This window comes from Cyprinodon tularosa, unplaced genomic scaffold, assembly GCF_016077235.1.
Source record: "Cyprinodon tularosa strain WSP-4 unplaced genomic scaffold, ASM1607723v1 ctg32, whole genome shotgun sequence".
Lineage (NCBI taxonomy): Eukaryota > Metazoa > Chordata > Actinopteri > Cyprinodontiformes > Cyprinodontidae > Cyprinodon > Cyprinodon tularosa.
Window position 1 is genome coordinate 2,189,654 of NW_024039030.1, and position 21,446 is coordinate 2,211,099.

At 36.9% G+C, this 21,446-nt stretch overlaps 1 protein-coding gene across 5 annotated transcripts in view; it reads right to left on the minus strand.

Moving 5' to 3' along the window:
• march8 (membrane-associated ring finger (C3HC4) 8) overlaps positions 1–21,446 on the minus strand; it is a 102,237-nt gene that overhangs the window by 15,898 nt on the left and 64,893 nt on the right. For 4 of the 5 annotated variants that reach the window (XM_038292976.1, XM_038292977.1, XM_038292975.1 and 1 more), the window contains exons 3-4: positions 10,078–10,128; positions 970–1,049 (exon numbers count right to left, since the gene is read on the minus strand). In XM_038292976.1, coding sequence (XP_038148904.1) covers positions 970–1,049; positions 10,078–10,128 — 131 coding nt within the window. Of the gene's footprint in view, positions 1–969; positions 1,050–10,077; positions 10,129–21,138; positions 21,380–21,446 lie in introns of all 5 variants that reach the window. The other variant, XM_038292978.1, reaches the window with a different exon arrangement.

A 21,446-nucleotide genomic window follows, 5' to 3' on the forward strand; every position in this document is an offset into this window, starting at 1 on the left:
TTAGGAAAGAGGATCATATGACAGACAATGGGATTAGAAAGTATAGAAAAAGACAAAAAAAGAGAAATGGAAAAGACAACCACATGTTTTAAAATGGAGAAACAACAATACGGAGAAGGACGCTGACTATACTGTAGCTGGCTTTAGCAAATCGAAACCATTTTAGCATAGTAGAATATCATCAAATAATTTACTGCAGCAATGCAATTCAACAAGTTCAATTTATACATCATAGAACATTAGATACACATAGATAGCTATGTGTATCTAATGAAGGTAATCCTCTAGGCTGGTTAATAATGATGACTTTGGCTTACTTTATTCCCATCTTTCATGAACTTTGGGGAACTGAGAAGGTAGCTTTTCTTCTTATGTCACATAAAACAGAAAAATATCTGGTTCAAGATAGTTCCATGAATGCAACATGCTCAGCTAACCATCATCATAAGGTTTTAATAAACCAGTAGTGCATTTTGCACCCCAGATCTTCTGTCCACTAAATTTTCCATTTATGTCTTTAGATAAGCACTCTGAAGAGGGAGTTTCCTTTGCAAAATTTAACAGGCTTACATATGACATTATACTGCAATTTGAAAGGGGGCTGACTTTGGATCTTCACAAACTGTGAATAAAAAATCTTGATCTGTAATGAATTTATGCAACACAGACATTGCATTTTAGATTGAACAACTAAAAATCAAATAATAGAAATGAAATTTTCATTGCAAATCGAATTCCTTGTGATGCACTTTTTTTGATGAGCCTATAAAACATTGTTTACAGCAGTTTACAGGCAATCACAGGAGGGCTCACAGTGACAGTAAGTAGCTCAAAAGCTGCAGGGTTAGCCAACACCCACTGATGGGAAACTTTGCTGGTGAGATTTAAGGAAATAGAGTGCATTATTTGCCATCAGGTGCACATATAACTGTTGACAAGGGTAAATACAGTAAACGGAGTCATGTGTACCTGCAGATGTCCTGGCTGGAAGGGGAAACGGATGTCCTTGAGAAACTGCATGGGGCGCTAACTGAAGTCGGGCTTCCCGCCTGAAGAACAAAAACATAAAGAGAAAAAATATCTGTTTAAAGACAGACAAAAACAAATCATGTGACAATCAACACTCCACTGTTACATAAACAGGACACAACCTAACATGTCACATCACATTATATATCCAGTGGTAAACTGCAGCAGCCCTCTGGAATGACAACAGTCAGGCTGTCAGCTTCTGAACCAGATTAGTTTTTTTACAAAAGGCATCAAAGCATGCTGAATACGGACACTGAAGATTAAAAAAAAGAAGAGGAGGAATGGATTCCCAACACTGGTAGTTAATGTATTGGATTAAAGTTATAGCATGCATTTTCTGCCTGAACAGAGGAGGTGAAAAAAACCTGGCAAGCATGAGAGAAGATGCTGTTGAGATGAGATGGCAAAGAGAGATGTGGTGCTGGGAAAAAGCCGAGCTGCAGGCGGCGAGGTCGGGAAAAAAGCTTAAAGTTGGACCTGAGGCCTTATACGTGTTGAAAATCTTCAGTCTTTATAGTGCTTTGGATAAATATCCATAAAACTGCATAAAAATTTACAGATGCATGTTTTTTCAACTTCTTTTAGAATGTAAATCTCTACGTCAGATGTGTATTTGAATTTATATTCCTCAGAGTCAAGACTTAGTTGCACCAGGGTGAAAATCTGCCCCAGTCTCACATTCCATGCTTTCTCCAACAGGTTTTCCTTTAGTATTGCCCTATATGAAGACAAGTTCCCATAGCATGATGGTGCCACAATCTTGCTTCCTCCTGGAAATGGTCTGATTGCAGATATATGCAGTGGTATATCCCCTCCTTTTTGCTGCCGTTTCTTGTTTTTTTTTTGTGGATATGTTGACTATATGCAATTGTTAAATAGAGTAAAATGGTGTGAAAAGCAATGCAGAGTACATTTTTCAGATTTTTATTCATAAAACACTTCATATTATTCCTTTAAGTAAAAATTTTACACTACCTGAAAATTAAAAAAGGTGATTAAATAAAAAATTGTATCATAGAGATTAATATTTAGAACTGTAATGTGTAAAAATATATAGGATCAAGATAAATTAATGCTTTGCAAAAGCTTACAACAGTTCTTATCTCATAACTGGAATTATCTGTACTCTAAAGATTAAAAAAAAAGTTTTTTTCATTGTTTTTTTAAACTGGTGATAAAGTAAGCATGAGTTATGTGTGACAGAAATTATTACTTAAGCACTTTAGAGCCTAACTTTCTGCCATTACTCATCCAGTTTGGAAGAAATTTGGAAGTATTTCATCAAGACAGCGACACAAATTAGTATTTCTTGTAGAAACCCATTAAGAAGTGAAGCTAGATGCATTTTAAACATCTTTAAAATCAACGTGGGTTATTGATTGTACCAGAATCCTAATAGGCCTTACTTGGATCTAGGGATGGGTGTAAGTATTCTCACTACTTCTGTTTTCATTTCTCACTTCAATGTTACCACAGCTGTGTCATCAAGCACATATGGTTTATCAATAATTACAAACAAAGTGTAAAAGCTGGGATCTGATGGAGCTGGAGTAGATAATATAAAGACAATTCCAACATGAGACTAATTATCTATTGACTATATATCCTGCCAAAGGAAAATGCATAGCTCATTACCCAACATGGATCAATACAGAACTCAGTGTCGAGCTATGCCCTTCAGAATGTGTTATCTCTATATGCTGAAGAGTTTCTCTTTTTAAAAATGCTTTCAGTTCCACACCAGAGGTCAAACTCCTTTCTTTGTTCCTGTTTTCTCTAATTGTCCCTCCTAAGTTACCGTTTCTCCAAATCACTATGTTCCTCTTGTGTAAATATTTAACATTTTTATGATTAAAGATCAGAGTGAAATCTTTTTGACTAATTACACTATATTTTGCTGTTAAAACCAAACAGAGAACACAGCCAAAAAGTTAGATAGAAGATGCTCTTGTCAGACAAGTCCAAAAGTATTTGGTCTACATGATTTCTGTGATAGATTAGCATAAAAATGGTGTTCACACACACTGTCAATCAAGTCTGACACAACATGAGCCATTTTGCAATGAAAATGCAGCAAAAATATCAGTGTCTGCATGTGCAAAACTGGTAGAGCCATAGACCAGAAACACTTGCAGCTATAATTGTTGCAAACAGTGGCTCTGCCAAACATGCATCATTAGGACTGAATACAAACTAAATATATTATTTGATTCCCGCTTAAAATAAAAATATTTTACCCCTGATGTCATTTTATCATATAAAGGGCTAAAAAACACCCTGATACAGACATTAAGATCTTTTATCTAAAACATCAGAACTGGTGTTATAATTTTTAAAATCTTTGCTCCTGTTAATCATTCCCAGAGTCATCTCACTTATGCTGGCCAATAAATAACCAGCAGAGACTCAAAGCACCCAGATGAGGGGATGGTGAGAATATTACTCAAATTTTTTAATGATGAAAAGTCTGCTATCTGATTGAATCTTCAGACTTTGTAGAATGAGCATTTCAAATGTGTTTTTTGCCTCCAACATTTTCATAAAAAAAAAACAAACAAAAAAAAAAAACTTTATTTTAAGTGATTACTCCTTTTGACTTTTTTTTCTTCCTTCTCCCAGAGGGGAAATTTGGAAATGACATAAGAAATGCACCAAATTACAATTAAAAACAACAAACCCATGTAAAGAAATTAATAAATATGAACTTGACTAAATCAAGATTTATGAACTACCAGACTAATCCACAGTCCTACTGATAATTTCAAGAAGGAAAAAGCTGAGACTGGTTATCTTTGTAGTTCTGGCTGATAGCAAGGTTATAAAACAGCCACTGATTAGACAGGATATCAAGCAAGCTAGGAAGAATCATTAACTCTTTCAGATCTAGTATATGTTCCTTGAAGTGTCTACTTTTGAGTATTCTGTCTGAACCTATTCAGCACTATTGCTTTTATATTTTTTTATCAATCTTTTTCAAATTGTTTATCTACACCCAAGGACCCTCGGCAGCCTGAGCACTGATGAAAGTTGACATGACAGTGTTCCCCAGGATAAAAAATAGATAAACAAAACTAACAACAAAAAAAATAAACCAGCATATATCATCTTGCCAAGAGCTAGATGTAATGATGGAAAGTCTGTGTGGTCTGGAGCCAGAGTCAGCAGCTGATTAGGCCAGATTAAGATCCATGTCTGACCTTCAGGCAGATTCATCACAAAACTAATTTATTACAGCTCTGTTGAAACGTTAGGCAGACCTGAGTAAACACCTCATTTATCTAGTTTTTAAATTAAGAGCCATTTAATCCTCCCATCCCAGCTGTAGTTTATCAATAAGATCTTTTACATTCTTAGTTTGGATAAACATCTTCAATTAGTTTTGTAGCACTTTGAACTGTATCTGTTACTTCATGAATTTCTTCATTACTATATGAGTAATGCTTTAGGTGTATTTGAAAGTGATCAGCTTGCAGGAGATGGAGTGAGGAGTTATGTTTGTCAAATACTAAAGTAACTACTGGTGCTTCTATAGACCAGGGATGTGTAATCGTGAAACCTAAGAAAGGTCTCTGTGAAACTCAATCACAGGATGGCAGTAATCTTATCCACAGAAAGCAGACAGGAGAATTTACTTTCAGCAAAGGTAAAAAAAATTCAAGTTACGTAATAGCATGTTACCATCTTATCGAGACTTTAAAGATATCCATTGTTGTAAATTGGGTAACTACATAGCATGTAGTATGTGTCAAAGCCTGGTTAATTTGATTGGCTGGCTATTTCTCTGGCACTAATGATTTAAATCGCACCATTTTTTCTTCTTAAAAGAGACCCTAGGTTAGAGTTGGAAAAACTCTGGTCCATTTTACCAAAAAGCCTTAATGCAGCAGCCTGATCTCAGTTAGAAGAAGAGAGAATGGTCCATAATGCCCATTAAAGATTTCTAGGATTGCCTTTATGTACCAATTATCTACAGAACGCTTTTCATCACTCTTTTCATGTGGGGATTTATGTTTCAGCTTTATGGGCATTTAATTGAGCCATAACTTTTTTCTCCCTGCTTTTTTTCTATTCATAGAAAATTGTACTGGATCTTTTATACTATTTAGTTGTGTGTTTGATCAGCATTATCTTTGTGCACCCTTTGTTACACTTTTTCATTAATAGGACACCTGGCTCAGGGTCTCTTTGTTTAACCTTATGTTGGTACTGGGCCAAGTCATTAACAAAATTTGCAAGGCTCTGATAAAGGACCTTGCTTCCCTTTACTGTCACTACATGCTTGTTCATGAAAGTCAACAACAATTCATCTACTGTCTACACCTGTGTCATGTTTGTATCGGTTACAGAGCGTTGGTGCCTAAATTCAGCAGTCATTTGGTGAGACTATCCCCAGGACAGAGTCCAACTCTCTCTGTATTTGAAAACACAGATTAATATCCAGTATGGCTGAGGCTAACATACCAAGATTAAGCTCTTTAATTGCACTTGTGATGGATTATATCAGATTAAAATTGGTTTCAGAAATATAACTATACAACTGATATTTTTATTCTCCTTTTATGTTTGAATAAACAAATAATTGTGTATTAGTATTAATACTTTATTAAGTTGTATTGCTAACAGCTGTTAACACAACAGGTTTTCTAAATATGAAGGTAAGAGTTTTGGCTTCTGATACAAACTGAAGAGAGGAAAGAAAAACAGAGCAGGACACCAAAAACTACCAAAACCTTACTTATGTTGATAAGTGCGAAATCACTTGTGATTAAGGCTATACTCCCAAAAAGGTAGAAACATTTCTTTTTACCTAGGCCAGGGTTGTTTTCTTTGATTATGTGTAATTTTTACAGTTTATTTGTCTTTTTCATTAAGAATCAAAGCTTGTTTGATCATGAATGAATGAATGCATGCTACAATACCTAAGAAAACAAACCAGACTTGCAGCACTCAACATGCCTGCTTGCATGAGTGGTACCCTAAGCTAAAGTCAGTAACCCTTGTAGAGATCTGGAAGAAAGAGCTGTACAAAGCTCTAATGCAATGAGGCTTATTCTGGAACAAACCTGCAGTTCTTTTACTTCAGGCTCCACCAGATGCTTCGCTGATTATCAGAATATCTGATTTATCCTAAATGGCTGCTTTATGGGCTTATGAGGACTGTTAATAGTTTAATTTTCTCCCAAAATTGTGTAGGAGGCATTGTTAGCTTTTTGCCAAACAGAGAGGCCTTTGAACTCAACCTGTGGAAAATCTAATTATGCCAAATCGGTGGGCAATCTTCAGCCCACATCATGCTCCCTGATAGTGATTCAGATCTACTTCTAAATGTATAAAGAGACTAAATTCTGACCGTTTTCTCACAACTTTCAGGTCATTCGCTTTGTGAAAGCTTTATGAACATGCACAGGGTAAACAACCAAATAAAAATAATAAATATTTTTCATTGTATGTACAGAACATTTCTACCCCACAGTTACAAGCTCATTGATGGAGGCAATATCATCCTTATGAAAGAGTGTACCCTCTGGCTGAAATGTTTGCCTGCTTTGGAAGACTCTCATGTTTCTCCTGACAGCTTTTCCTTTGGTAAACATCGGTGCACCTGCATATCTGCAACTTATACTTGTTTCTGTGGTAAACTCAGCAGAAAAAGTCATACATCCCTCACTAGAAGGAAAACAGGCATCTTTTTAGGGTATCAGCCCAAATGTGGAGCAGAATGAATAAATTATTTGTATGTTGGAGATCACAGATCCTCTAAAATGGACTATTGTGCCAAGCTGTTATGAAATACTCCTCTCAGGTTGAAGCTGTGGTTATTTTTACAGAGACATATTAGTTAAGTAGGTCAACATCTACATGAAAAAGCATTTGTTCAGTTTTTCTCTTTTCTAAAACTATCCACGTTGATTTGGTTCGAATTGGAGCTGTGTGAGGTAATTCAGCAACACTTGGCTGTCCTGCTTTATCACATGTTGAAAAGAGTTAAAGAAACTGTATTTCGGCGAGGATTATTCATGAAAAACTCTTATCTGCAGCATCTCCAAAAAGAGCATATGTGTAATTTAACAGAACACATCTTTGGTTGTGTATTTCACTGTGATCCAGTGTTGCAAGACAAATTAACTTGGCCTACATTTTGGTATTCTTGCTGTAAAAAGAAGATTTGAGTCGCTGCCGAAAATATGAAAATCCTTCATCTCATCCTGCCAATACAGCAGAGAACGAGGCGACTTATAAATATACCGCATATTTGAATAAAATCTCACTTTTCTGCTCCTGCAGATCTTATTTGAAGCAGCCTGGAGGAAACGTGGTTTTTAAAAGATAGTGTACAACTGAAGATATATAATATTCCTGCGACGAGCAAAACTGCTGGCATAATCTGCTAAAAGTTTTACTGAGTAACTTCTTTGTCTGGATTTCCAATTTAGTTGAACCTTTTCTTTATTGAGCAGACTGGCTCTTTTTAAACAGATAAGCATTCTCGTCTATCCAGAGAACAATTAATCCCAATTCAAAACCTGTCCATCAGTCGCAATCCCTAAAGGGGGGAGAAGGAAACACCATCTGGCAGCTCGACTGCTCGATATTAATTAAAACTGTCAAAATTAAGAGCATCCTTAATACTTTATGTCTCTCCCTTTGTTTGACACATTTGTCAGATGAATGGTGGTCTAGGTGGGACGTTTAATGACAAAGTGCCTGCTTACTGCTAACCAAGGAAAACGGTCAGTAAAAAGTAGTCCTTAAAGGGGCCATATTATGCAAAATCCACTTTTCCCAACCCTAATATGTTTTGTTGTATATCTTGAGTCTCTAGGACAGGCATCCCCAAACTCGGTCCTCGAGGGCCGCTGTCCTGCAGGTTTTAGATGTTTCTCTGCTCCAGCACAGCTGATTTTAATTGATAGTTGATTAACAGGCTTTTGCTCTACTGCAATCATCATAATCAGCTGTTCTAAAGCAGGGAAACCTCTAAAACCTGCAGGACAGCGGCCCTCGAGGACCGAGTTTGGGGATGCCTGCTCTAGGACAACAGTTAAGATGAATTTATTTTCTCCAAGTGATGCATGATATGCTTATGTTCTGTTTTGGTTACATGTATCCACCTGTTCAGCTTTTACAGTTCCCTGTTATAACCAACACACTAATCTACTCCAGAACTGCTAAAAAAAAGTCATGCACTTCCAGGTTATCAATTTTATGAATCTACCATCTTCATTTCTCAAAGTGAATAGCGTACTTGAGTTCAAGGATGGATTAGTCAAACATTATAGTTGTTGGTTGTATTGAATCATACAATTTGTTACACTGCGTCCACTACTTTCTGCACCAACTATATTGCAATGGCTGAAAATGGCAGAAAGGGGTGGAATGTCTATTTTGCTTTTAAATAGACCATAACTGGTTGAATGAATCCGTAAAAGCAGAATAGGTGAATTTAGTGCCAACTTTACTGCAGTTTCACTATGCTTTTTGCGTGTCCGCAGCGGAGGAGAGAGAGGAGAGATCGCTTGAGTTATATTTCCCCCCCAAATAAATAATAGTCATTATTGTATAAATATTGTTGCTTTCTACAGCGTCCCAGCTCATGCAGCTATTTTCATTGTACAGATCAGTTATCATTTGATCGCTGCACTGGTGGCTGCGCTGAAATCATTGCGCTGTTGGCGACACTGATGACGTAGACCTAGTTATATTTAATTACAAATATGATTTTTTCCCCCCCTCCAGCTCTCAGGTTAAACAGTCTCAAAGAGAGAGACTTCAGCTAAAACCGAAACTGAAGGGGGTGGATGTTTCTCCAGCCACAGCGCTAATGGTGCATTTACATCTGAAAAGGGATTCATGAGTTGATGAGTACTGCGGGGTGATTGCAGGCAGACGAAAATTCTCGTATCTGTGGGATTTCTAGTGTTAAATGGGAAACAGCAGGGTTTAAAAACATAACATCCACCTTTAGAATGAGGATTACATTTCCAAACACTAAAAGCAACAGAAACCCGATTTATGGAAGGAAGAACATTTGAATATTACCTCTACACAATAAAAAAAAGTTTGATAGAGAAATGTTGTAAGTCATTTATTTACAGTATATGCACTCAATACTTAACTTTTCAGATTCTTTTTCCTTCCACTCAACTTTCATAACTACTCCTTAGTACAATAATGTGACAAGCTTTTGTCCTTTTGTAGAAAACAGTCCTTGTGGTTGGGTTCAATGTCTATCAGTTTGGCAATCTTTCATTTGAGGGTGCATACCACTACATGAATGCCTTTAGACTAATGTTTCTATGTCTATTTGATATTCTAATTTCTCCAAAACTAAGGGTTTTAAAATCCAACTAAACAAACTCTTGAAATATTTGACTATGCATAATGAACCTGTCCAGGGGGTTCCCTGCCTTCTGCCAACTGACTGCTGGAGATAAGCAACAGCCCTACGCAACACATTTTTTTTATCACATATCACATAAAATCAACACAATTTTCTTAAAGTAAACACGTCTACAAACCAAATTATGAGTTTGCCAGGTTTTTGCCCAAGCAGCCCATTTCACTAATGGAGCTTCAGACTCTCCTTCAAGACATTATTTATGTCAAACCGCAACCTTTACCCTGAAAATGAGCAATAAATTTGCCACTTGGGTGCATTAAATGCCCCATTCCTCGTGTCCAAAGAGCAAGTGGCGGGTGAATCAAATAAAACTGCTGGGAGCTGTCCCCTAGTGACAAAATAACCCTGACATCTATTAGTCCAACTAAAGTGTTTATACTCTAAGAGGCTCAGGGGAGTGTGGACTGATAGTGTGACACGGCACTTAATACAGGAGGCTGACTTTAGGTACAGTGGAATGAGAGGAAAAAAGAAAAAATGGATAAAGGAGAGTTAGACAGACTGATTGGAGCAGAACAGAAACCATGATAGGGCCTATTTGATGTGAAAAAAGTGATTGTTTTAGTTGTTCTTAGTCTGTCAACTACTTCCATCTGCCTCTGTCTTTAAATTAGAAATTCTCCATTTGTCGGTGTGTAACTCACCTTTGATATATTACTGGATCTGCTTGCTGAATGACCCAGAGGCTTTTCATTCTGTAAAAAAAACAAGAAAGACCAAACATTATCCAGGAGTTAGAAAAAAATAAATAAAAAAGCTAAAATCAAGATGAAAAGTAAACAATGGTCAGAGTGCCCATCAGCACTGTGAATAAACATTTTATTCTCAATAATGCACTTTCTCTCTAATGAACGGTGCTGCGAAAGGAGCAGCCTTCATGCTTTCACATGCAAAGCATTTATAGTGCAAAGAAGGACAGACCGATTCAAGCTGCATGTTTCATGAGTTTAGGGATTTCAGCAAACCTTGTTTAAAATCCTAAACTTGTAAATACACTTCCTATGGCACTACAAAAAGAGGATGAGCTGACTGAATAACGTATCATCCAAACTTCACATTAATCCTCGTCCTAATATTTGGATCATTAGCAGGCAAGCTAAATAAGCAAATACTTCCAAAGCTGTAAAGACGTGTTGTGACGCCTTGTAAATTCCTCCTCCATGTTTTCAGCTCATATCAGAGGCTGGGAAAAACAGCCGCAGGCGTGTCCTGGTTTATTCACAATCAGTATTCAAAGCCAGTGTGCTTTCTTATTTAGCAATCAAACAATTACATAACACAGAGTTTGCATCAGATTTAACCGGACGTGTTGACTAGCATGCAAAGAGAGAGAGGGGAACTGGCAGTGTGGAAGCATTTTCTCAAACCTTCTATTTTAGTTATAGTTTAATTAAAGTACTAAAGGTTAAAAAATAAATACATAAAATAAACTTTGTGACATTTACCACCTGCTTAACCCCAAACCTACCCCACACTAACTCAATACTTCAAGCATTAGATCATTTAACAAGAAACAACTCAAAACTCATCACTGTGTTTTATTCTTCTAAAACATTCCTTTCTATGTTATAAGCTACATTAAAGCTTTGTTTGTGCGCAATCTGGGACATTTCCTTGAATAAACAATGCTGTGCTAGCAGCAATATGAAAAAAAACACTGTCTGTGTGATCACTTACAAGAGTAAGTGTTTGACAACATGTCTAAAACCCAAATGTCACCATTCTACAGCTGCACGCCTCCCTATATGTGTGATGTGTACACTGATCCCTCCCAGCAAGTGCAGATGGAAATCTGAACCATAGGCTAGGCCTCACTATTCCTGGCACAAAGTGTAAAGTGTAAAATGAACCACGGTACATGGCTAACTCGAAAGTTAAGAGCATGACGGATAAAAACTTAAAACTTAAGGCTCAAGCTGATAAAAAAGTTGTGGTGTGTAAAATCTAGAATTTATGCAGCTGACAGCTTAATTCTTATTGTCACAACATGTTTAAAAAGCAAAATGTGCCTCTTTGTAATATTTATGTTTTGTTTTTGAAAGCAGAGGAATGCAGCATCCTATTAGTCATGGGAGTATGCAGTGGTGGCATCTCTGTCAGAGAAGCTACTCATTAGATCGATGACATTTCCAGCATTTTTCGTAATTGATTATTAAATTATAAGGTTAAAAGGTATTGGATAAAGGATGGTTAGGCACAAAAATGCAAACATATTTTATTAAAGGGAAAAATATAAAATGCTGAAGACAAACCATCATGCATTCACATACTTCCAAAAAAAGGTCAACTCAGCATGACCAGGTAAACTACTATGCCTGTTTGGTATCAGTCAAAGTAAGGGAGCAGTCCTGTTACACTTCAGCACAGTACTCATTGTGTAAATACCACAATTCATGATTATTTCATTGCATGTATTTATTTATTTTTTCAAATATGTCAACCTCTAACAGTAAAAAATAAAATAAAAAATCAATAGGCAGTGATTACATAAAACAGCAAAAAAAATAAACTAATAATAAACAAAAGAACTGTTATTCTAGAGGTTTGTTGCTAAAAATCTCTCTTTTTTTAAAGCCATTCTATCATCCTTTTCTTAAACCAATGAAGCTTGGTGGAGTAAACAATGTAAAAGCTGGCATTACAGCAACTATGTTAAGGTGTAAACATAATTATGAGGGAGATGGCAAAGAAAAAAAAAAACTTTTTATCAGGTTTATTTCCTTTTCCCACACTTCGCTCCAGGAAACACCCAAGTAAACACCCAAGTAAAAACATGTTTTTCAAGGCTTTGCCACTCGAACAGGAACCCATGTCATTAATATCCCCACTTGTTTATGTGCAGGCAGGAACTTGTTTGGTTCCTCTGTATGTCATATACAGTAAATGCATCGATTAGTATAGAGAAGTTAAACACTTTAACTGATTCACAACAATTCTGAAGCCGTCTTGAAAGATTTTCACACAAGTTCATAAGATGATCCTTTCATTTAGAATGTGACTCCTTTTTATGCTACAGCGAGGAAAATAAGCACCTGAACACCATGCTATTTTTCAAGTTCTCCCACTTAGAAATCTGAAATTGTCATTGTAGGTGCATGTCCACTGTGAGAGACATAAGCTAAAAAGAAATTCCAGAAATCCCCATGTATGATTTTATTTTAAACTATTTATATGTATGATACTGCAAATAAGTATTAGAACACCTGAGAAAAATCAATGTTAATATTTGGTTCAGTAGCCTTTGTTTGCAAGTACAGAGGTCAAATGTTTCCTGTAGCTTTTCACCAGGCTTGTACACAATGCAGGAGGGATTTTGACCCACTCCTCCACACAGATCTTCTCTAGATCAGTCAGGTTTCTTGGGTGTGGCTGTGAAAGAAGTTTGAGCTCCCTCCAAAGATTCTCTATTGGGTTTAGGTCGAGAGTCTAGGTCATGCCAGAACCTTGATATGCTTCTTCCAAACCACTCCTTGGTAATCTTGGCTGTGTGCTTCAGGTCATTGTCATGTTGGATGACCCAGCCTCGACCCATGTTCAATGTTCTAACTGAGGGAAAGAGGTTGTTCCCCAAAATCTCGCAATATATGGCCCCAGTCATCCTCGCCGTGTCCTATGTGCAGAAAAACACCCCTAAAGCATGATGCTACCACCACAATTTCTCCTCAATTGTCTTTGACAACTCTTTGGTCTTGGCCATGGGATGAACAGGTGTCTTTATGTAGCTAACAACCTCAAATAGGTGTATCTAATTTAGCATAATAAACGGAGTGGAGGTGGACATTTTGAAGGAAGACTAGGAGGTCTTTGGGGGTCAGAATTCTAGCTGATAGACAGGTGTTCAAATACTTATTTGCAACTGTCATACAAATAAATGGTTAAAAATCATATATTGCGATTTCTGGATTTTTTTTTCTTTTTAGATAATGTCTCTTACAATGGACATGCACCTAGGATGGTAATTTCAGACTCCTCCATGATTTGTAAGTGGGAAACTTGCAAAATAGCACTTTGTTCAAATACTTATTTTCCTCACTGTAATTGATGGCAAAAGGGTTGCTTTATAAAGTTGCCCTGCCAAAGCCTAAATGGTATAATAAGTGTAATGGTATAATAATCTGCTGACGGTTCTCACTCAATGTTGCCAATTTGCCATGGTAATAAGACAGAAACTAGTGCCAGGTTTCTCCATCCTTCAACCCAATGTTTTTGTTTTACTTAATGCATGGGGACATGTAAACACTGCAAAATACAGGCTGCTCAAAGGACCTATAAACATACCTGCAAGATTCAAAATTAACTTTGTCATCCAAACAGACATAAATGTTTGCCCATTAAACTGCTATACCACAAACATCTGGTCTTACTGGGAGAAAAGGGGCACTCCATTTCTGGTTCAAGCTTGGTTAAATACAATCCTGTCATCTTCTCTAGTGACCTTTCATTTTCTTGAGGTGATCTGGTTATAGCAGAAGACTTTTCTAACATCAAACATGCTGTTAGAAAAATTAGCATGAATATAATTCGCTGCTGCTCTGCTGACTCAACTAAAAACGTCAGCTGCAAGCCTGAGGCTTCATGCCAAAAATAATATCTCTATCTTTAAAGATCCGGTTTCTAACCAACAAAAGGTTTTGCTCTACCATGGACTAAAGTTTGACTATTTTCTTTCCTGTTAGTGTTTATCATGGCTGCAATTAACCAAGTCAGTTCTTGAATAGAGGGATAAGTCTTCTTTGAAACAGCTGCTAAGGTTTACAAAACAGATTTTATTTCTAGGAGCATAATGCAGAGAAAATAGTAATCAAATGAAGCACTCACAACAAAAACAACGATCTGAATGCTCAGTTTATTGTCGGCTCTTTCATTACTTAAAGCTTGAGAACTCGGGTCTAGAGTTTTGTACAAAACCTTTCAGTTTTACTCCATGCATGCAATTTGTTTTAAAGGTTACATCATAACCTATTATCCAGTATAGTTTTCAGCTATGAAAAGATCTAAAATATAACAATAGATGACTGCACTGCATGTGTAACTGTCGAGTTTTATAGGGAAAAAAATGTGCTTACAGATTTGCAAGAGCCAAAAAGGTAGACTGATGAAAGATGGCTGTTAGGTAAGTCAAACTATTTCTATATTAGTATTTAGCTGACTTATAAGCATCCTCTCCCATTCTGATGTCAACAAATCTATCTGCCCCTAAGCCAACACATTTGATTTAAATAAACACATCTAAGATAAAAGTATTTAAAAGAGAACCTTCCTACTCCCATTCACTAATTTGCTTGAGAGAGTAAATCTGCTCCAAGATGTTGCATTTTTTTGTCACTACTTCAGAATTTAAGTATTATTCTCCATTTCTTTTGCTTCACCTTGACAACATGATCAATTTCATTTCCATAAGGTGCCATGTACAGCTCTCCCAGGATACAATTTGTTCAGAAACATCAATAAAAAAAGACTGACATGGAACCCAGATTCCAGAGGTATCGCAATCAAGGTTTAAAAAGATCAACAAAGATATACACGACACTGATGGTACCATATCTTAGTCATGTATTATCTGTCAAAAGTGAAAAAGCAAGGGAATTTGACAACATGAAATAACAAGGCCACATGTGTAATGTTTTAGATAGCAGTGATCAGACCAGAAACTCTGAACACAACATAGAGTTTCGTCTTTCAAACAGATTAAAAAAAAAAACACATTTGAGTTTTCTAAACTTCAAGCTCTAAGAGCCACTTTCTCTGCACCAAACAAGGTTACCTAATTGGCTCATGCATTATTTTGATGACTTGGTGCTAATGTTTGACAGGCTGTAATCTTGTAGAATGATCATATTCAGCTCTGAGTCTTTTTGTTAGTTGGTTTCTTTGTTCTTTGACTCTTTATTTACTTTGAAGAAGAAAATAAATCTCTTCATATTTTTACAATGTGAAGAGCCCCCCTCCCATTTACCACTCAAATTCCATCAGATAATATTAGATGAAGATTTTATCATTAAACAGACATCTGTGAAGTTGCCTACTGTATGCTGTATCTGAGCCGTCTTGGAAATCAGAGCTGGGAACGGTGTTTTTCTAGCTGCAAGTGGGAAAACAGTGGGATTTGCAAGCCAGTAATGATATATGTCTACATTTTGTGTGAAGACTGGGGATAGACCAGTTCAGGTATTTTAACCCTGATACTCATTATTCTGATGCAATGATGACAAATGTTACACAGGTCACATTTGAAAAAAACAAAAAACAAAAAAAAAGTGTAACAAGGGAGGGATCCTTATGAGCCCTCAAGGCATTGCTGCTGAATGCACTAATGAATCACTTGCATGCAAACAGGTTTTACTGAAAAATAAATATCTTTAAAATGGCATTTTTATTTATTGCCTTTATAAGCCTGTAGCCCAGTTTCCCTGAGTTTTCTGCACATGAGATGTCTACCATGTTCATGTTAAATCTGTCCAAACTAGCAAACAATTGAAGTGTTATATTTAAATAGGTTTTGTGGATAGTCCGAAGAAACAGGTGGCAGTATCATTAGAAAACCTCCTAATGTCTCTTTAATATACTTCAGTTTGGATCCAAGTGTTAAGCATTGAATTTTAACTAGATTTTACTATACTATTTAGCTGCAGTGGGAAAATTAGGTTATAGGAGCTGAATTGGCACATATTTGGAGTCCATATAACAGCGTTGCATCATTTTACCTAGTGAGGAGCATCAAGCTGACATGTGTTACAATTTGCTGCTATTTAAATTAACTAAACTGAAACTTATTTAAAGCAGAAGTGCAAAATGTGAAATATCTTTTCAGAACTCTGAATCCATTAGTAAAATCATAGTCCACACATTTAAATATAACAGAATTTGTATCGCTAATCATGAAAACTAAATGGAATGTTTACAAGACCTATCCTATATTAGAATTAGACGAAATCCAATTTATACCAATCAATTTTGATGCTCCATTTAGATCCTTAAAAGTGAATTTTACTGCACATATTGTGGGTTTCTGGTCACTTTATTGTAGATAATTTACATACGACATGAGTGTTCAGAATTCTCAGAATCTAAGTCTCAGACTGAGCCTGCTTACAGCAGCAACAGTTTTTTTCTTTAAAAAAAGCTGTTACAATTTAATAGATTGCATAAAGAATAAAGGAAAATGGAACAATTTAAATAATAAACACAAAAATAGGTAGATTTTCCTTAAATAAATGAGGAAAGACATTCCAATGATGCAAAAACATATCAAAGCTTCTGTGTTTATGCTTTTGCTGTTTTCAAGACTAACTTTTTTAGAGTATCTTTGCGCCTGAACTGGAACTTGCCCAGGCTTGTTTCATCTGTTCTTTAGAGCCGAGGATTGATGGGGATCATCTTGGAAAATATGACAGTTGAAGCCTCCTTTTCTTACTATGAATAAACAGTTACTTCTCATTTGTTGCTGTGGTACAATGAAAGGAAAAGCAGGGAAAAAAAAAACATTTAGCCACTTAAATATGATTTGAGGAGTTGTAACAGATTATTAATATTACAACAAGCATCAAGCTAGGAGGAGTGGCAGTTTAGATACATAAGTCAGTGAGCCTCTGTTTTAAAACCGTCCAAGGAAAAAAACAGACTTTGAACAGCAAAAAGGTCTTGTTAAACATTGCCTCAATCCCAACAGAGAACTATGTTCAGCAGGAATGTCTACAAGCTGCATCCAGACCTCTAACAGACAGCATAATAAGCATCTAGTTTTCCAGACTGGGAGATGTTTTGTGGTATTTTCTTTGCTAAATAGAGACACGGATTTACCGTAATTCCTTAAGTGAGAGCTTAACAAGATGAGGAGGGTGTAGGAGGAATGTAGTAAAGAAAGAAAAAGTCAAAGGCAGGATATCTCCTCAGACAGTGATAATGAGGTGTGAGTTAAAGGAATTTACAATTAAAGTTTTTTTTTTTTTGTTAACATAGTTCATTACTCTGTCAAATAAGTTCTGTCAGTAAATATGACAAGAAAACGTATAACTGCGTTTGAGAGGCTTATTCAAGCCGCCGTGCCTCATTCAACAGAAGCAACATAAAAAAACAACCTAATAAAAGTAATTCACACAGTTATAGTTCATCCACAACATCAACTAGGACATCTATGGTGCAAAATATAAAGATAAATCAGAGGAAACGGTTTGGAGGAGACAGCACAAGCTATATGCATTTTATTTTATTGTATTTATTGGACCTTTACTAGGCTTTACTAGCTTTACTAGAACATTACAATGCTTAGATTTGAGCATTTCCTCTTGTAGCTATAGATGTTTAGGCACATTACTCTGTTGAAGGGTGAATCTCCATTCCAGTTTTACCTAATTCACAATTTACAACAGATTTTCTTCCCAACAGCATGATGCAGCCAACACCATATTCAGGATTCAATTTAGGCATAAACCACTGCAGCTCACAGAGCCCAGGCTGTATGTTTAGAATCATCATGCCGGAAGGTGAATATCTGTCCTAGACTTAAATCGTTTGCATCCTTTGCTGCACATTCAAATTAAAATCAAATCAAAAAATCATGTTGAGTAAAAATTTGATTGTCCACTACAACCATAACAAGTCCAAGATCAAATATGCTCCATTTAATCTAGAGATCTGAAATGGTGACAAAAATTAACCACACAGATTTGAAAGTTTCAGATGCTTCCCTATGTAAAAGGAATTTGTTTTTCCCTAAGTTTCCTGATAATATCCTTATGAAGGGTGTGAACTGTGACTAAATATGCTGTCAGCATATTTCCTGCCGGGCCTGTTTAAAGGAAACTAACCTTCAGAGCTTCCCCTGCAGTGAGGGGAACAAATCTACTTCATTTTAAATTAAATCAAACTTTTGGTTAAGAAAACAACCCTAAAAAACTGGGCCAAACTGCAGAGGGGAAACTGGGTAAAGCTTATGATTTGTACCAGACTTTACTCAGTGTCTGATCTAAAAGAATAAAATAGGTCACCCCTTACTAACCATCAGCATGCAAAGAAATCTGACACAAACATACAGCTTACTAGAAAATACAGCTGATATGGACAAAAATGCCCACAGAGATACAAGATATTCAGCAGTTTTGTCTCCTTATGGAGCACAAGTTACAGATAACAGCAATCCAGAATAAAAGGCGCCTACAGGGACCTTTTCTGTGGCTTTCCGTTTGTGTCGTCCTCCAGCGGTCAGTTTAGGAGGAAATGCAGACCAATTTCTGTATTGCAGCTGAGCAGCAGAACAGAACCAGATGAGATACCTCAACACTGTGAAAAGCCTGAGTGACCTCAGAAGTTTAAAATTTAATAAAAAACTTAAAATGCATTTTTTTAAATAGCAAATGCTGTGCTTGAAGGGAAATGAATTTGAATGTCTAAACTGTAAATTCACTATTTGCAGACAAATGTGGAAATGCAACCCATGTTTAGGTGCTGGTTCTCAATAAAGGAACTCTACATCTGTTAAAAGATAATTTCTTCTAAGAAATGGTATTCCACTTTAACAATTACAATATGTAGCCCTACAGCGGTCATATGCAGTTGGTATCATGAAACCACACCATCCTGAGATAAAAAAGTCCTGGGAGAAGATGTTTCTGCATGAATAAGAATGTCTGTGTGATCCTTGGCAGGATGTATGATTGTGGTTTTCCTACTACCACCTTCCTCTCCTCCTGTTCCATCTCTTCCACAGACAATCCCCCCCCTCTTCATCTTCGCAATAATTACATCAGTATGTCCAAACAGGATGTGGTAAAGTTGAGATGGTGACAGTCAGCTTTAGATCATTGCAGATGTTTTCCACAAAGGTTCTCAGAAATGCATTACTAAACTATTCTTCAACGACCAATCAGAGGAACAAGGACGATCAGGAGTGAATTTTCATAAGGGGTGTACATTATGTTTTAGGAGAAGTGAAATATAGGAGAGAGAAATGGGAGAAGGGTGGGTACAAAAAAAAGGACTAAATACACCCAAAGATCTGTGGAAAGAGTTTTCAATATCCGCAATAAAGTCTCATTTCCTCATTAGCAAAACTGTCAGTTTCAATCCCTTGTTAATTATGACTTGGATGACAAAGTCAAGAAAGAGATCAGCAATCCAGCACAAATCTGACTAATGGCTGCATTACTGTGCTTACTATATTCATAGCCTCCAAGAAGCGCAGAAGAGCAAACGTAAACCTGGCTGGAGGGTCAACAGTTCATACCTTCAAACATCCAGGTTCAATACATTGGCCTTGCAATAATGGATACTTTGTCTTTAAACATTCAGTGATACTAATCAACAAAACTACATGCATTTTAATGAGCTTATATGCCCCAAACTAACCAAAGAAAACAAATGCATCATGGAGGACCTGAGAGGTTGTCCCTTTGGCCTTCATAGCATAGCAATATGGGACCAGAAAATCAACACGGCACGACATTACCAGGCCTACGGTGACTCGTAAGTCTGGCAGCATTATGCAGTTGAAATGTATGGAATGTGTTTCCACATGAATGAAAGGAAGATGGATGGATCCAAAAACAAGACAATCCTGTAACGAAAGCTGTCAAAGGCAACAAAGCCTGGAGACTGATGGAAAATTTTACTACAGCCCGAGCAGCATCTATACGCTATTGATGGATTAGAATGGCCTAGTCAAAGTCCAAACTTAAAATATAACTGACTCCAATACCCACCACTTTATAGATTTTCATGAAAAGAGATTTGAAAGCCAAGCAGCGTTTTCTATCAGAATGCACCTTACACACTGAAGGTTCACATCTTCTCTATGAAATACAGTCAAGTTTGTGGTCTTCAAAATGGGAATAGTTTGCTACCTAGAGTCATATCTTCGTCTTCGGCTGTTTCCTCATCTCCAATGTTCAACAGCTTTAATCTCTGGCACCGACATGTGACTTCACTAATCCCCCCCATCCACCCAGCCAAACAGCTGCCGATTTGAAACAAAGCTCTGCGATTTGGTTCATCAGTAGATGATGTGACATGCTTAGCAGTGCAGTGAAAGCCACAAAGTATTTTACATGTCTGGCTGCTCTGCTACTGAGGTCACTGGTTTTGTCTGGAGCATCGGTTTGCAGTTAGAGCTCCAGCCTCTTAATCCATTGTCATATAAGTACAGTTTAACACCAGGGAAATGGAGAATGAACAGGTCATACTCCTGCAGGGCTGAGTGGGTTTGTGGGTTCTTGTTTACTGAATTTTAAAGCTGTATTTTTGTGATGTTTTACACTGGACATGAAGCTGTAAGCTGCAAACCCCCTCTCATTCTTAACAAAAGGGCAGCAAGCAGAAAGTGGGTCAACCTTTCACATTAGAGAGGATGCATATGCTTCTTAGACTGTACAAACAAACCTCCTCTGCAATGAATGTGCATAAAAAATCTAGACTAGGGAAGCAAACAACGCACCTACACCACCACAAAGGAGCAGATGGGCCATCTCTGGTCACAGACTTGGACTCTTAATTAGCTCCTCTCTGACATAAACTGACATATACAAAGAATAACAATGCATCCAAAGGCTTTGTGTTTTCCATAGAGACTGAAGGCCTATACATAAAAACCAGAGAAAGAAAATCCCAATAAGCATTCACCACCTCTAAACATCACACATTTTAACGTGAAGAACAAAATAACAATAAGAATCAGAAACAGAAACAACAGCAATAAAAACAACAATAATTACCTGAATCTTCATTTTCCAACAGGAATGCATTGCTGGATATTTGAGTCACCCGACTCTCACACCCACCCACATACAGCAACACACACACTCTCACACAGATGATTGCCGATCAGGGGTCTTACATGCCCCTTCTGTAAATCCTTGAGGTGAATCCAGATCGAAACAGTAGATTCCAGAGAAACCAAGAGAGCCAAGCCTTGAATATACGGAAGTAGAGCTGCGACAACAGCGTCAGCCGTCACTGAGCAGAAACAAAGGAGTGGAGTAAGATAGGAAGAGAGATGCAGCAGGCAGAAACAGAGCAAGCT